A 16,514-nucleotide genomic window follows, 5' to 3' on the forward strand; every position below is an offset into this window, starting at 1 on the left:
TTGATATCCCCGTTAGAGGCAGCAGCTCCAGCTCTGACAGAAGCCCATAAGTGGCCTGTTCAAACACTTGGAAGGCTGTCAGTGTCTGTGATATAGTACAGAGAACCAGGGAAGAGAACCATGAGACATGAGGTTGGAGATTGAATAGGAAAGATTAAGGAGAGTCTTGTAAACCATTGTTTGCATTTTAATCTTAAGACAGGTGGTGGGTCTTCAACAGTGGTTAACTAACAGGTGTCACGAAAGGATGATTTCAGAAGTGGGTAAATTTGTTAAGCTATAGCAAAGGTCAAATGTTGAAGCTGCAATATTTTCCGAGAGACGGGGCAGGAGGTATGAGGAGCTGGAGAAGACCTTTTAAATGGCTGCTCTGAGGAAGGGAGAGGAGATGATGAAAACAGGACTAATTAGGATAATTGGCTTAGGGTTTTTGTATTAGCCTCACAACTCACCAAAGACCCTAAATGACTTTGAAGATAATTATGTGCTCTAGGGATTACATTTTTCTCTTTTCTGTGAGGATGCCCACCTGTTATTATTGTGCACTCTTTTGTTTGGGAGCCAATCAAAGTCCTCTGATTTCTAGAGGCTGCCATTTGTGACTCTTTTCTGAGATGTCATCCTTTTCCTATCCCTTCCATCAGCTTGATATCCATTAGCCCCTGTCAGGGTATCCATCACACACTACCTTGGCCTTAGGATCCATGGTGGATTTAACCACAGAGGATGTGCAAGTAACTGACAAGTACAAAGAACAGGTTTAGAGACAAGTGCATGAGGGATGCTTTCTAGATCATACCTTCATTACTTTCATGTACAAGAGTGCAGATCTATGCAAAACTTCTCAATTAAAAACTGCATGGAAACAGCAAAGGACAAAGGCTGGAAACTAAAGGTGAAGATATAGAGGGTCTTCTGTTCCAGGGTACTGTTATGCAAGCATATTGCCCCACATCCCAGCTTTTCATCTTTACACAGCAAACATGATTCCTTGGCATAGGGATGGGTTTTGGGTGTGTGTGTGTGTGTGTGTGTGTGTGTGTGTGCATGGAAGCACTCATGCTCACATGCACACAGGTCTCTCTCCCTTTCATTCAAAGCCATACTTATTTGCAGCAGTCACTCCAGTTTATGTTTGAAATTTTCATCCCCTCTGCTATTTTCTCTTCTACTTTTTCCCCCATTTAGTACCTATACTATACTTCTGTAATACGTACTTTTTGAAGACTTTGATTTTAATTCTTTCCCATGTGCTATATATAACATTGTTAAAATTGCATGATGTCAAAATTTTAAATTATCTTACTTAAAAACAAATGCTGTAATTGTTTGGAAGTGTTTCATTTTTATCACAATTTTAAAAGTATATGAGTATTGGGCCTCCCCGGTGGCGCAGCGGTTGAGCGCTAGGTTGCGAAGCTGCCTGCAGCCTCTGCGGCGCTGGTTCGATTCCCGGCTGCTCCCCGGCCACCAGAGGAGGGTCCCACATGGCGCGCAGACCTCTCCTGCTACGCCCGCTGCTCCCCTCAGCAGTGTACTTCGGTCCTTCTGCCTGCTCTGCTCCCCGCTCTGGCTCTGGTGAATTCTCTCACCCTCCCGCGCTTCTGACTGTACCCAGTGCTTGTATAAATAAATAAATCTTAAAAAAAAAAAAGTATATGAGTATTTAGAAATGTTTCAAAGGAAGGGACTATCTGTAATCCTTTTATTGTTACTAATATTGTCTCTAAAGGAAGTATTGTCTCTAATTCTGTCATTAGAGAGATTTGCTTTAGATAGCTCTGGCAAGCTGAAAAATGTGGCTAGCTGTATAAGTTTCACAGAAAAGAATCTGCAACTTGAAGTTACAACTTGAAGTTAAATTTGTTAGTCAGCTGCTACATCAAGAACTTTTAAATTTGAACACTTAGAATTGTTAGTGGCATGCTAACAGAAATTTAGTAAAGGTTTGTAATTATGGTATTGGAGCAGGGATCTATTCCAGAAGGCTTAGGTTTTGATACTGAATTTAAGTGTCAGAACTGTAATTTTTCCTTCCTTCCTTCCTCTCCCCGGCAGTCTATGCAGCTCTCAGTACAGAGTAATTCTGGTCATTGAATCACAATCTCTGGTCTTTAATTAAGTGTAAACATGGTTCTTTGAACATTTAAAATTGCTCTGTACTGTCCAACAATCAAACTCAAAATGAATAAAGCAAAAAATGAATATGGCTCAAGGAGCTACAAAATTTCTGGAGTAGAACAGGTCCCAGGCCTAGTCGAAATCAAGAGCAGCTCTAGCCTTTCAAGTCCTTCTGTCTTGCACTTCACTCTGCTTGTTTGCTACTGTTCCTGTTCTTAATCACACGAGCAAGGCGAGCCCCCTCCCCTATAGCTCCATATTTATGTTCTGCCACTTGAACAGCAGTAAAGGATTGGCACATCCACGATGGTGAATCCCTTCCTGGGAGGGCTGTCATTGGCCTGCCTAGCTTCCCAGGCTCATCCTGGATCCAGTTCCTCACTGTGATCAGGACTTTCATTGGTCAAACTTGGGTAATGCTAGCCCACATAAATTAAATGGTTTTGAGTTGTGCTTCCCCAAAGGAATTCAGAAGAGACCAGAAGAAAGGAGAGACTAAGTCCTAGACAGGAATAATCAGTAGTTGCTTCCTTGAACTAATCTTGCTGTACACAGGACATTTAAAAGTTATAGCTGAAGGGATGTTCTCAGAAGATTTCTTTGAGAAAGGGTTTTACGACTTGCATCAGTTTTGGGAATTTGTTTCACTAGGAAATCAGTTTCAAATGCATTTTCAAATTTGGTGCCATAGAATTGCTTGTGTTATGTAGATTTTATGCTTGTTTTTATTTCATCTCTTCTATGTGTGTGTTCATGGCTCCTTTTTCATTTCCAAATTTCTATAATATTTTTCCCTTTTTTATGCTTGGAAAGGAGTATCTATTTTATGCTTTTAAAAAAATGCTTTTGGATTTGTCCTCTAATTTCTGCCATATTCCATTTCAGTCATTATCTTTATTACTTTTTTTGTTGGTTTCTTTTGGTATATTTTTTTATTTTATGACTTTTTAAGGTGATGAATACTTAGTTCCTGATTATATTTCTGGAAACCGTACAATTCAGAAGTTTGGGACTAAGACCTGGTTGGACTTGCTTCTTCTGTAATAGGACACTTGCATATTGATAGTATATAACTGAAAATAATGTAATTAATGCCTATTGAGAATTTTTCTAGTCCTGTATCAGCCATTAGAAATACTTCTTGAGATTTTGTTGAGTGATCTGTAAGCAGCAGAATTATCAATAGAATTTATGGATTATGTAGAATCCTAGTACAGTAAATCAAATGCATTTCAGCAGAGAGTATTAGGCAAGAAGTTCTTTTCTCTCCTGTCTCAGTTGTCATTTTACCATTTTCCAGGAAAGGATTTGATAAGTCTAAATTGTGTAGGAAATGATTATAATTCAGATTATCTGTGATCCTTTAAACACAATAATTCTAAGTGAGATAGATCAGAAGCAGTCATCTCTTCCTCTGTGAGAACACTGGTGTGTTCTGTGCTGAGAGTATCTGATTGCTCATTCCCTCTTTGTCTGCCACATCCTAAAATACTGTATTTCCTCAATTATAAAGCTGCCCTGGGAATAGACAGCATGTTGTCTGCCCTGACTGACTTTTTCCAATGAGAGCTGGGTTTGGACGGGTGGGAGAGCAAACTGCCATCATAAGAAAATATCTGCTATTCTGAGAGATCCACATGTTCACCTCAAAGCCATTAAGAATCCACTGACTGGGCCTCCCCGGTGGCGCAGCGGTTGAGCGCTGGGTTGCGAAGCTGCCCGCGGCCTCTGCGGCGCCGGTTCGATTCCCGGCTGCTCCCCGGCCACCGGAGGAGGGTCCCACATGGCGCGCAGACCTCTCCTGCCGCCCACTGCTCCCCTCAGCAGTGTACTTCGGTCCTTCTGCCTGCTCTGCTCCCCGCTCTGGCTCTGGTGAATTCTCTCACCCTCCCGTGCTTCTGACTGTACCCAGTGCATGTATAAACAAAACAAACAAACAAATAAATAAATAAATAAATAAAACATGCCTCTATTTAAAAAAAAAAAAAAAAGAATCCACTGACAAATGTCCTTATACTGGTCATTTCACTAGCTGCAGTTTGAAATTTTTTAACAGAATTGCAGGTTTTTTTGTGCTTTGGTGAAAGCTGAGGGAAATAGGCTGTATTATACCTTTATTATCATCAGCAACATCATTTTGAGATGAAGCAGAGTCATCCCTTCATTCTTATGCATATAACTTAGATTCCCAGATTACCATGCATTGGGAAAATATGATGCCTGGAAAATATTTTTATGTCTTTGAAGAAAGAATTAAAGAGATAAAAAATTATTTGTAATTGAAGAGTTGGTTAGGTCATTTCTACCAACCACCAAAGGAAATTATTATGTTTATAATATCTCTGTGCTTTAATTTTTCACTGCACATTTATCAGGTTGTTAGTGCCGTAATAAACTAGAAAGTTGTACCTGTTCAGACAGCAAATTCTTGAGGCCTCCTCCCACCTTGAGGGGGATCTCTGAGTTTCTGTTTGATTATAAGAGAGCATTCTGAAAACTCATTTGTGATTGTCTGCTATTGAACTTCTTGATGCTGAGTAATTTGAATTTTACTATTTTGAAAGAAGGAATCATAGCAAACAATTACCTGACTCTTATGTTATTCTTGCAACTAACTGAAATGTTATTTGATTACCTGATTTAGCCCAGACTGTATTTATAAATAATGTTGATGACAAGATGGAAGCCATAGTTCTTGATTTAGAGGAGCCTGACCTTAGCCAGAAGAGACTCATCAGTGAACCCGCAATTAAGATTATAAGGGGAAGAACTGTGACAGATGTGGGTGTGGAGGTGATGGCTAGGGTGACACAGAAAGGTTTCTTTGCTCAGATGTGAGGTAAGGGTGGGAGATGTACTGGGAGTTTCCTGGGGTGGGTATTGCTTGATTCTGTGGTATAAATTCTTGTCAGTCGAGTAGAATAGGAAGGCCAGGTATTCAGAGAAGAAGAGCAATATGAACAAGGAGGAGTCATGAAACTTTATGACAATTTGGGGGAACTGGAGATGAGCAGAGGTAGGAGAGGATAGATGAGATATAGGCAATAGGGCCTCCCTGTTGGCTCAGGCGGTTGAGCGCTGCACTGTGAAGCTGTTGGCAACGCAGCCTCTGCAATGTGGGTTCAATCCCAGCTGGCCGGTAAGAATCCCACATGGCGCAGCAGACCTCTCCTGTCTCACCCGCTGCTCCCCTCAGCAGTGTATTTTGTCAGTCTGCCTGTTCTGTTCCCTGCTCTGTCTCTGGTGAATCCTCTGACCTTCCCACACATCTGGTCTGTACCCCAGCTCTTATATAAATAAAATAAATTTAAAAAAAAGATATAGACAATATTTAGAATGTACAGAACTTGACTGCTAATGGCTATTTTCTGTCTTTTAATTCAGGTGAAGTAAGTGCTGATGACCGGATGTCTTAAGGAATGCTCTTGAAAAGGTCGGAGTTTACAAAATTATAACAACTGAGAAGCAAATTGGTTTTGGAGAAATCATACTCCGACAATGTTGTTTGCTTTTGGTTGAAGAGAGAAAATCGAACTATAAAAGAAGCCTTTATCTTTGCATTTAAGATAGCATTATAAATAACGATGTAATTACATTTATATCAGTCTTCTTGTGAGACAAGGAGTTTCTTGCCTGGATAGACATGAGTGACCCCAGGCAATCACAGGAAGAGAAGCACAAACTTGGCAGAGCCTCGACAAAGTTCAAGGACTCTCCCAGAATCATGCAATCTGATGATTACTTTGCTCGAAAATTTAAAGCCATGAATGGCAACATGGGACCCCCCACTTCTTTAAATGCCTCAAATTCTAGTGAGAGTGGGGGCCCAGCTAATGGTACCCCAGCAGTACCCAAGATGGGTGTGAGAGCTAGAGTGTCAGAGTGGCCTCCCAAAAAGGACTGCTCCAAGGAGCTAAGCTGCAAGGCACTATGGGAAAGCCGGTCTCAGACCAGCTATGAAAGTGTCGCCTCCATCATGCACAATGGGCAGAATGACCAGAACGATGGGCAGCAGGAGGAGCCACTGGACCTGGACTTTGTGGAGGCTAAGTACACAATTGGAGACATCTTTGTTCACTCTCCTCAAAGAGGACTTCACCCCATAAGACAGAGAAGTAATAGTGATGTCACCATCAGTGACATCGATGCTGAAGATGTCTTAGACCAAAATGCAGTGAACCCCAATACTGGGGCTGCTCTGCACAGGGAGTATGGAAGCACATCTTCCATAGACCGGCAAGGCTTATCTGGTGAAAACTTTTTTGCTATGCTCAGAGGGTACCGCGTTGAGAATTATGACCACAAAGCAATGGCCCCGTTTGGGTTCCCTGAGTTTTTTCCCTGTGATCCTACCATCTCCCCCAGCCTTCACGCGGCAGCACAGATTTCTAGAGGAGAATTCGTCCGCATCTCAGGATTAGACTACATGGACAGTGCCCTCCTGATGGGGAGAGACAGGGACAAGCCTTTCAAGCGGAGGTTAAAGTCAGAGTCGGTGGAAACCTCCCTCTTCCGAAAGCTGCGAACGGTTAAAAGTGAACATGAAACTTTCAAGTTCACATCTGATCTGGAAGATGGTCGTCTTGAGAGGGGCATTCGCCCTTGGAATTGCCAGCGATGTTTTGCACATTATGATGTCCAGAGTATTTTGTTTAACATCAATGAAGCTATGGCCACACGGGCTAATGTGGGGAAAAGGAAGAACATAACCACAGGGGCTTCAGCGGCCTCCCAGACTCAGATGCCAGCGGGCCAGGCGGGCACCTGTGAGTCCCCATTGGGGAGCAAGGAGGATCTCAACTCTAAAGAGAACCTGGATGCTGATGAGGGTGATGGGAAAAGTAATGACCTTGTCCTAAGTTGTCCCTACTTTCGAAATGAGACCGGGGGGGAAGGAGACAGAAGGATTGCTCTGTCTAGGGCCAACTCCTCATCTTTCAGTTCGGGGGAAAGTTGCTCCTTTGAATCTTCTCTCAGCTCTCACTGCACAAATGCGGGCGTCTCTGTCTTGGAAGTGCCCAGAGAAAACCAGCCTATTCACAGGGAGAAAGTGAAGCGCTATATCATAGAGCACATCGACCTTGGGGCCTACTATTACCGCAAATTCTTCTATGGAAAAGGTAAGGAGGAGCGTTGAGCATGGATGTGTGCATGGGCATCATTTCTTCAGGGCAAATTGCTTTGTGTCACCGTATCCAGGACCATAGTCTACTGGACTTAAGCTTGTTCTCTGTCATGGACCCTTGTTTCTGCCAGACTAATCCCTTCTTTAGAAATCCCCCAATTTCCGGCCCTTGCTGATTTGTAATCCCCTATGTGGAAATGCCTCCTTTCTTTCTCTCTGCCAATTTGTGAGCATCACAGATGTCATATGTGATTTAGATTTAGCCCTTTCAAGATGTCTTCCCTAATGAACTCTGTCCCTCTCCCATTCCTCTGAATAATCTCTTGTTTTGTTGACAATGGATCATTCTGTGGGGCTACCCGCTCCACTCACCCTGCCTTGTCTTTTCTGTACTTTCGCTTACATCTTTTCAATTGTATGTCTGCACAGCTCCGACTGCATTGTTGGAGGTATTGGAAGTGTGAAATGAATCTTGGTTGAAAGCATTAGCATGGTAGACAAATTTAGTTTTCTTGCAATGCTGCAAATGGACTTAAACATTAAGATACAAATAATTCTTTAGTGTTGTGGTCTTAGAAAAGCTTTAATCATATGGGAGATAAATTATATTTACTTTTATTAATCTCTTCAGACTGGGAAGGCACCTTCACCAGAAGTCACGCGGTTGAATCCTCAGTCTTTAAATAAATCCTCAATTATTCCAGGGGTCTGAGAATTCACTCTGCTAGGAGACCTACAGAGAAAGGCTCCACACACATGACAGTAACCCAAGCCAAGCGAAAACTCTCAGGGTAGCCTCTCACTGCCTCCTTATTGGGGACAACTTATCTCCTTTCCTCCAAACTTAGGACTACAGACTTTTCAGGACTGTATTTTTCTATCTTCAGTTCCATCTGCCATCCCTTCAGCCTATTCCAAGTATCATTTCCTCAGGTACCTAACCAAGTGGAGGGGGATACAGTCAGTCCCAGGGTACTTCTCCTGTCCTTAAATGATTCTGCCACTTCTGTGGATAATTGTGAGCAGGCTGAGCTTTGAATTTATTTAGTTTGGATTTTTATTCTCAGAATGCTTACTTGTAACCTTCAACTCCAGTTGTTTCTTTACTGTGGTGGTTTGAGGTCACTCTAGCCACTCTCAGTACCTAGAAACTTTTTATTGATTTTCTATGGACTACAGGCTTATAAGAATGTGTTACAAATAAGTTACTTAAGTTACAAATGCTAAATTAAAAATTTGGATTTTGCTCCATTTTTGCATCAATCCAGATTTAAAACAGTTGTCCATAATTATAATATTATGAAATTATATAAGTCAGTGGAAAACGATTATGATGTTGGATAAGCAGTAGGCTAAATAAACAGGCACTTGCATTGCAACCGGTCACGTAGTTTCACTTGCCTTCCTGTTCCCATACTGATAACATAATGGAACTGAATTAATTTTGTCAACAGGTCTTGGTTTCCAAGCTGTGCTTCCCCTGTCCCGAGTCTCACTCCTGGCTTCTGGTGAGCATCGGTATTACCATTGTGAGCTCTAGCCTTCTAGCCAAGGAGCTCCAAGAATCTCAGACTTTCTTTTTAGTCTACGTTGTAAAACAACTCATAACCCTCGTGGCTGTTCATGCAGGGGGAGCACATGATAAAATGCTGCCCAAAGATGCTCTCTAAGTATAAGCTAGTTATTTTTGGAAGGGAGACCATGGAGAAACACACTTCTTAATTAAGATTTTTTTTTTAATTGATGAAGCCATAAATGTCAGTGAGAACAGTGAAATCCTCTCTTAGAATTCTACCCTGAAATCCTCAAGCAGTGAGTCATGCTGACTGAGTTTTGTAAACAGTCTGAGATTTACCCTTTCAAATACAAGGAGATAAAAATGACATGTGCGTGTGTGTGTGTGTGTGTGTGTGTTTACATGCATAACATGTAGAGATTTACGTCTACATTCAAGTGTATATGAAACAACAGCCTGGTGTTTTCTGCACCAAGGGTTGCCACCACTTGATCCTTTAATATTCTTAGGGTTTGTTGTATGAAATGATTTTAGGTCACTCGATTCTGTTCTCTTCACTGCTTTTTGTGTTTTTTCTTGAACTCTTTTAACTTTTACTTCCTGATAATGTTAAAGAGTTGTCTGTGCAGGGTTTATAGCTTCCACTTATCCTAATTTGCTACTTAGAATTTTCTAGGGCATTGGAAATGACATCATCAAATGTGTATGATTTGACTGTGAAATAAAAATAAAAAAGCTCCAAAGAAGATTCAGAGAGCAGATGCCCCAGGGCTAAAATGTGCAGAGATATAGACATACAATTTGTCAGTACAAGGATGTGGGCTCCGTGTCTGGTTCTGGGCTTTGTTGTGGATCTGCATGTGGAATTCAGACAGCTGAATTCCACACTACATTGCAGAGCCTGCAAAAGGAAGGTGTGAGGCAGTGATCTCCAGGGTCGCTTTGTTGCTCTTGTTCTGTGATTCTCTGCTATGGAAGATGTGTTGTGCCAGCTGATAGGAGTGGCCAAGTGGAGCTAGAATAAGACAGAGTCCCAGCCCCTCCTTTTTCTCTGCAATCATGAATTGTGCCTGCTTCTCCTATATTTAGCTCTTCCCCTTTGGGCCTGTGTGACTTAAATGCACTTGGCCACAATAGCATCTGCTGCTGCTCAGGCTGGCCTCTTTGTAGAGGCTAAAGGCAGAGGGGGTGGCAGCCCAGAATCCCTATGGCCAGGCCTCCTATAGTGTGGAGCTGCAAACTCACACCCTGGCTTCACCCACTGGGCCTTTCATTTTCAAACACATCCCAAGTTGCAGGAACATTGTGTTTAAAGAGAGGCTCTGGTAATGGCACAGAGATGGTGTTTTTGCTGGTGGCTTTTTTTCTTCTCCTTTTTCTCTTTTTCTATCATTCAATTTTACTCTTTGGAAACAGGCTTTTAGGGATCTTTTGATACTTTCTAGAGTGCTTTCCTCCCCCGCCCCCCATCATTCTGCACTGTTCAGTGTGAAACTTCATTTTCAAAGGATTCATATGGCTCCCAATAGCTGGGAAAGGTTTAAAATAAAGAGTTTTAATAATGTGGTTTACTCTTTATTGGGTAGTTAACATGAAATGACTGTTCTTTATGCCGAGGTGTATTCCTATGACACATAGTCATTGGAAAGCTTTTAATAACTTCGCAAAAGCACATATGCAGGGGAGTGGCTTACCGCAGTCAACTGTGTAGCAACTTCACTTGTCTAGGCAAATCCTTCTGTGGCCTTCACTGAAACAGCTTTTGAAAGGACAGTGGACGGTGCTTAAGTGGTCGATGCTCCACAGTGTTGCTTACTTCCCTGGTGATGAACAAGAACAGAGGAACTCCTAACAAAATTGCGATTTCCCTTTTCCCTGAGCTTTCGGTTTGTGAGCCAGGCTGTGAAGAAGGGTCTCATACAGAGTTTCCATTGCACTGCAGAAGGCAAGGGCTTTGCCTTCTTCAGGCCTCACTGGCACTAGGACTGCTGGCCCCTGCCGTTTGTCCATGCATGGCCAGAGCCAGTACTGACTGGATCAGCAGAGCAACACTGTGGGTTCTTGCCTGGTGATAAGAGCTTGTACTTCTTAAGAAGTTATGCACTAGAGGGCTCTTCAAGAGTTCAAAAAGTGTTTTATGCCTTACTTAAGGTCACATAGATGAGAATAGCTCTTAGAAGGCTAAGTTAGTCTTTTTTGGGTAAAGATCGGTCAAACTAGGAAAGATAAAGCTGGGCCTCTTTGGTGACTCACAAGCGAAATGAAGTGGCTGCATTGTTATCTGGGCCTTTGGGAACAAAAACCATTCTGGTATTGTGGGAAAATATGTTCCTCTGAATGCAGGGGGAGAGTACTCAGATTGATGATGATATGCCCTTTTTATTGTTTAGAGTTTTTAAATGGCTTATAGGTGTTATATGATCATTAAAGGAAAATAAGAAAGGGTAGAGAAGAAGCAACAACAACAAAAAGAAATAAAATCATCCCTATCCAGAAGAGACAATCACCCGAAACTTTCATCTTTATCCTTGTAGGCTTTTTCTGATGCAAATAAATTTATGTAAATGGCACCTACTCTTGCCATGGGTTGCTTTGGATGACCATCCTTCCATGTCATTATGTATAGAGCTGCATCAGCATTTTAAGAGCCATTGTCAATTATCATTATCTGCTGTGGTGCATGGGGCGATGCCACATATTTACCAACCATGATCTGGACAGACGAGTTAATCATTACATTTGCTTTATAAAGAGAAAAACCTATCAATGTGATAGAAGCACTGTGATGAGGGGCCATGTGTTTCTTGTGCTCTTAGATGTAGTACTCCTAAAAAGCCACTCATGTCAATGAATGTCATTTTAATAAATACTGACTTGATGTTATATATATAATTTTTAATTGCATAAAAGTTAGAACATTGTAAAAGCTTGAGTTACAGTCTCCCCCTTCACTTGAATGTGGTCTGTGCTGAAGTGACTCACTTGCAAAGGAATGACTATGGAAAGAGAGGGGGCAAATAATTCTGCAGTTGAGGATGTTGGCAAACACTCCACCAGCCTGGTGATCAAGGTCAACATAACAGCGATAGGTCATATGGATAATTATTATTCTCAGTATAATGGGAATGGGATTTCTGGGGTCTTCCTCACCAAACCCAGAACCTCCACCTGATTTAGGGGAAAACACTAAACAAATGCCAGCTGAGTGGCATCCCACAGCATCCCTGCCCAGTACTCCTCCAAACCAGCCTGGTCCTCACAGACAGAGGAAGTCTGAGGACCTGTCACAGCCTAGAAGATTCTAAAGAGATGGAGAGTAAATGTTATCTCTTGTCCTGGATGGGATCCTGGCAGAAGACAAAGGGCATTAGTTTAAAAACTAAGGAAATCTGAATGATTTCCTTAGTTTAAAAACTAAGGAAATCCATGAAGTATGGACTTTAGTTGATAATAAATATCAAAGTTGGTTCATTATTTGAACAATGTGCCAAAGCAAAATATGGTAACAACTAAGAAGACTGGGTAAGAGGGCATAGAGAACCCTACTATCTTTGCAGCTTTTCTATAAACTAAAAGTATATTTAAATAGTTTCTTTAACATTTTTAAAAGTACTTAACATTTTTAAAAGATTTCTCATATCTTTAATCCTTAAAATAAGAAAAAAATAATTGATACACAATTCTTGAAACAAGTCTACCAAAACAAACCATAGGACTCCTATAAGCATTAAGCTATGTTTCAAATATAACAAAACTGACAAATGTCAGTTCCCATAGCCCTTCTCGGTGAGGATTTTTCTCAAACTTATCGTGAGGAAGCTTGGCATTGTGAAGCTTTACAATTTATTCTTCTTTTCTATCTTTGTTGAAATGCACAAAGACATCCCCTTTAAAATCTCCCTGAAATTTGCACGCTAAGATGAGGTAACTGAGAAGCACTTTGGATGTCCTTGGTCCTCTGGCTCCCAAATCTCTGCTGAACTGTCGAAAGAAGGTCTTTATGTCCCGCTCATTTCTTCTTGGGATTTTCTATAACAAGTCCAAGAAAAGAAACCTGTCATTGAGAAAATCTTTGTAGAGGAACTGAATTGGTTTTGTGGGGTAGATTACGGAGCGTATTTGAAAAGACTGTCTCAGTTCACTCCCCTCTGGCCTGATGCTTTAGGGGCGCTGATGTTTGCGGTTCTATTATGTGCCTGTGATTTTCTTTCCTCTCTGTATCTTATAAAAAGAATACGCCAGAGAGAACTTCTTTGATTCCTTCTTCCCATCATAGTTTCAACAAGACTTCTGGGGTACGGGCAGATGCTTAATCTTTTCAAAAAGATTGGGACATCCCACAAAATAGTTTTTAGTGGCTTCTGAGTAGATGAGGTCTTCAACAAAAGCCATATCCCAAATGTAAGGGTGTTTCGAGCCTGCCCTTTCCAAAGTCTATTTCTGCCCCCAAATCCCAGCCCTTTCACTTTGAAGCCCCTTGTGTCTGTGTCCCCTCTCCCATGCTCTACCCATAAAGAAATTCCTCTGTGGGATCTACAGCATCTCCTGTTCTCTCAAAGGCCTCCTTTCTGTGAGAATCTTCAAGTTCACTATTTAATTAACCACTGTCTTACCAGGTCTATGTAGATTTTCACCCTTCTCAAACAGTAAGCTTTGTGATTAGTCTTTTAACTGAAGAATAGTATCTGCACATATATCTGCTAAATGAATAATAATAAAAAAAAGATTCTTGTAGAATTTGTGTAATGGCCCTCTAGCTTCATGATATTGCTATTTGTGGCTGGGAGCTTATTTGTCTGCCTGTGGGGAGAAGTGTCTATCCATTCTGATTACAGTTTTTGGTGACTAGTGAGTGTGAGCATAATTTCAGGCAAAGGACCCAGGCCACTCTGAAGCAAGGTTTCTAGGTTTATCTCCCAACTCAGTTTTGGGCCAAGTCCTTGAACTTCTTTTTGTCTTTATGAATCCACAATAAAAATGGGATAATAACACAACTATCTCCCATAAAAGGTGAGCACTGCCTGTCACATAGCATGCACCACTACCCAAGTATTCAGAAATAAATGTATAAGACATTTTGGTCTCAAAAGAAACGGCTGGGCACACCACTGGAACAGCATTTAAAAGGTAGCACTTAATTTTTATGGTTAAAAGATGAAGAGAGGAAAAAGTAGAGTGAACCATATGGTAGGGCAAGCCCCAGAGAAGGTGTCTGGTGAAGTCTGCCACTCTGTTCCAAACACAGCCACTTAGGTTTCACTAATGTGGCAGTTGTGGGTGGGCGTGTACCCTTACATATCAAATGAACCCGCTGCTGGGCCATGCATGGCTGCATTTGCTTTGAATTTCATGCCTGGTGGCTTCTTTTTTTTAGCCCCCCTGGGTTTATACAGTCACTGAAGAAAATTAATAGGGAACTGGACACTATTAAATTCATACGGGTGAACTGAGTACAACCTAACAATAGTACTATTCTGAGATACAAATTCCTCCCTCTGTGGACATAATCGACACTGTTCTTAACCCCTCCGCCCCACCAGTATGGCCCCCAAAGACAGAGCTCCCATTGAGGTACAGGGGCTTCTAGCAGGAGAAATTACCCAGCTGCACATGAACTCAGCCTTGTTGCTTCTCGCAGTGTGGATTCCATGGAGCTGAGGGTGGAAAATGCTCAGGCTCATTCTCTCTTGTACAGTTGCCCCAAAGGGGAGGTCACAGTTCCCATCTACTACAGTGTTTTAGGAACTTGTAGGAGACTGTTTGCTACTTCATCCTGTTGACCCTTTGGCCCCAAAAGTCTTCAATTAGCTCTGGAGGAAGAGGAACTAATGCTCTGTTATTCCCTAGGAGGAAGAATTAATATTAATTAGAAATTAATTCATTAGAAACAGTGTAATACTTCTCTACTGCTTGACTGATGTCGCAGTTAATTGGGCAGACTTCCTTGCACTTTGCTACTGGTTCAGTAAGTAGGAAAGCAAGAGTGTTTGGAAGCTTAGTAAAACCTACCTACTTGTCTTGGATTTTTGCAGTTCCAAAATTTATTTCAGTTTGTCCTGCTTAACAAATAAATGACAGCTTGACAACCATGCTCCCTGCTCCTCCCTCCCTCTAGTGACTTCAGCTTTTGTGCACTGCGACCTTTCTTGGTCTCATAGTGTTTTCTTCCTTCTTCCCATTTTGTAGCGAACAGTACTAAAAATTATGGATTATTAAGGGAAGCCTTTGATGGGTACCTTACTTCTCCAGGCTTCTATTTTCTATACAGGGTCTCTCAAAATAATGTCTTTGAAGAGACCGTCTTTTTTATGTTCAGGACAAATGCGTTGTCTCATCTTCAACTCATGTCATTTTACCATGCATTGAGTTTTGTAATTTAAACCTTTACAAGAACTCCCCTTGAGTTGTTTTGCATAAGAGCACGCCAGCCCGACAGCCTAGCTGTGCATCCTAACTCTGTCACAACACATTGTGACTTTAGGTCATTCAGGTTCTAAATGGCAGTAGCACCGTCTACAAAGTGGGGATGATAATAGCACTGCTGCCTCATAGGTAGGGAGAATAAAATGAGTGAATTTAGGGAGGAATGTTTAACATGGTTCTTTTCATGCAATGCTTCCAGTTTTTCAAGCTTAGTTAATACTTGGTTAAATTTTGGTCAGAGGAGTCTTGGACAAAAATGCATCGTTTTCCTCATTGTGGTAATTTAGTAATTTAATCCATGAAATATTAACAGACCCTTTTAGGTTTCCTGAGGTTATCTCATGACTGTTTACATTATTGTCTATAAAAGGTGGTCCTATTGTTTTATTCTTCCATTCATTCATCCAGTATCCTTGCTCACTTTTTCTTTATAACTCTGAGAGCTATGAACAGGGAAGGTGACTTAAAATGCAGATGCGTAATTGTTTGGGGTGGAGGGCATTTGTGAGGTGAAAACAGATGCATCACAGGTGGGCGTTTAGTGAGCATTTTTTGTGAAACTGAAGTTATTTTTTTGGAGATGTGTTGGGTTCAGAGAGTGGGGTCCTAGGGTTCACTGGGAAAATTTTCGCCAGAGCTCCCCTTTCATTAACACTGGTGAGTTTCTCAGGTGAGTTTCTCCACAAAACAGATGTTAATTATCCAAAAGGGCAGGTTTATTATAGAAAGGGAGAGAAAATGACACCTGCATAGACACAAGTGGGCAGAAAGAGCTGCCCTGAAAGGGACAGGTTTGCTAAGAGAGAGGCCTGCATGGTCACAGGTGGGCAGCCTTGGGAGGGGAGCAGTCTCTGCTGAGGGAGGTCAGTGAAGAGAAGCCCCACCTTGGACACACGTCTCAGGGGCCAGGAAGGCTGTTACCCTGCAAAGGGAGAGAGTTGGCATCGAGAAGCACCTCCATAGGCACAGGCGGGTGGAAGAACCGCTGCTTCTGCTCTACAAAAGGAGAAGATTGGTGAAAAGCAGCAACCTGCATAGTCACAGGTGGGCACAACTGCTGTCCCGTGCCAGTGCAGAGACTGCACTGATAAGAGTCTTTCTTCTCCCAAAGAGGAGAAGAATCATTCCTTTGTAGAGTGGTTCATTTTTGTTAATTTTGAATAACTGCATCCATAGAATTTGAAAAGGACCAGAGATTCTACAATGGCCCTCAATCTCCACATTCTCACCATGGTCTGCGCCCAGTGACAGCCACTCTCTACAGCAGTCTAACACTTGCTGAAGATCTGCGCCTTTGTGCCTAAGGATTTTTCATTTTTGTAGCTGTCT

General features: G+C 41.8%; 1 protein-coding gene across 7 annotated transcripts in view; it reads left to right on the forward strand.

Moving 5' to 3' along the window:
- The window catches only part of SIPA1L2 (signal induced proliferation associated 1 like 2), a 224,180-nt gene that overhangs the window by 109,390 nt on the left and 98,276 nt on the right, over positions 1-16,514 (forward strand). For 6 of the 7 annotated variants that reach the window (XM_037510414.2, XM_037510417.2, XM_054694989.1 and 3 more), the window contains one exon: positions 5,506-7,241. In XM_037510414.2, coding sequence (XP_037366311.1) covers positions 5,765-7,241 — 1,477 coding nt within the window. In that variant the 5' untranslated portion in view covers positions 5,506-5,764. Of the gene's footprint in view, positions 1-5,499; positions 7,242-16,514 lie in introns of those variants that run through there. The other variant, XM_054694990.1, reaches the window with a different exon arrangement.

The sequence above is a fragment of the Talpa occidentalis genome, unplaced genomic scaffold (genome assembly GCF_014898055.3).
Source record: "Talpa occidentalis isolate TD23 unplaced genomic scaffold, MPIMG_talOcc4v2.1 talOcc4.14, whole genome shotgun sequence".
NCBI lineage: Eukaryota > Metazoa > Chordata > Mammalia > Eulipotyphla > Talpidae > Talpa > Talpa occidentalis.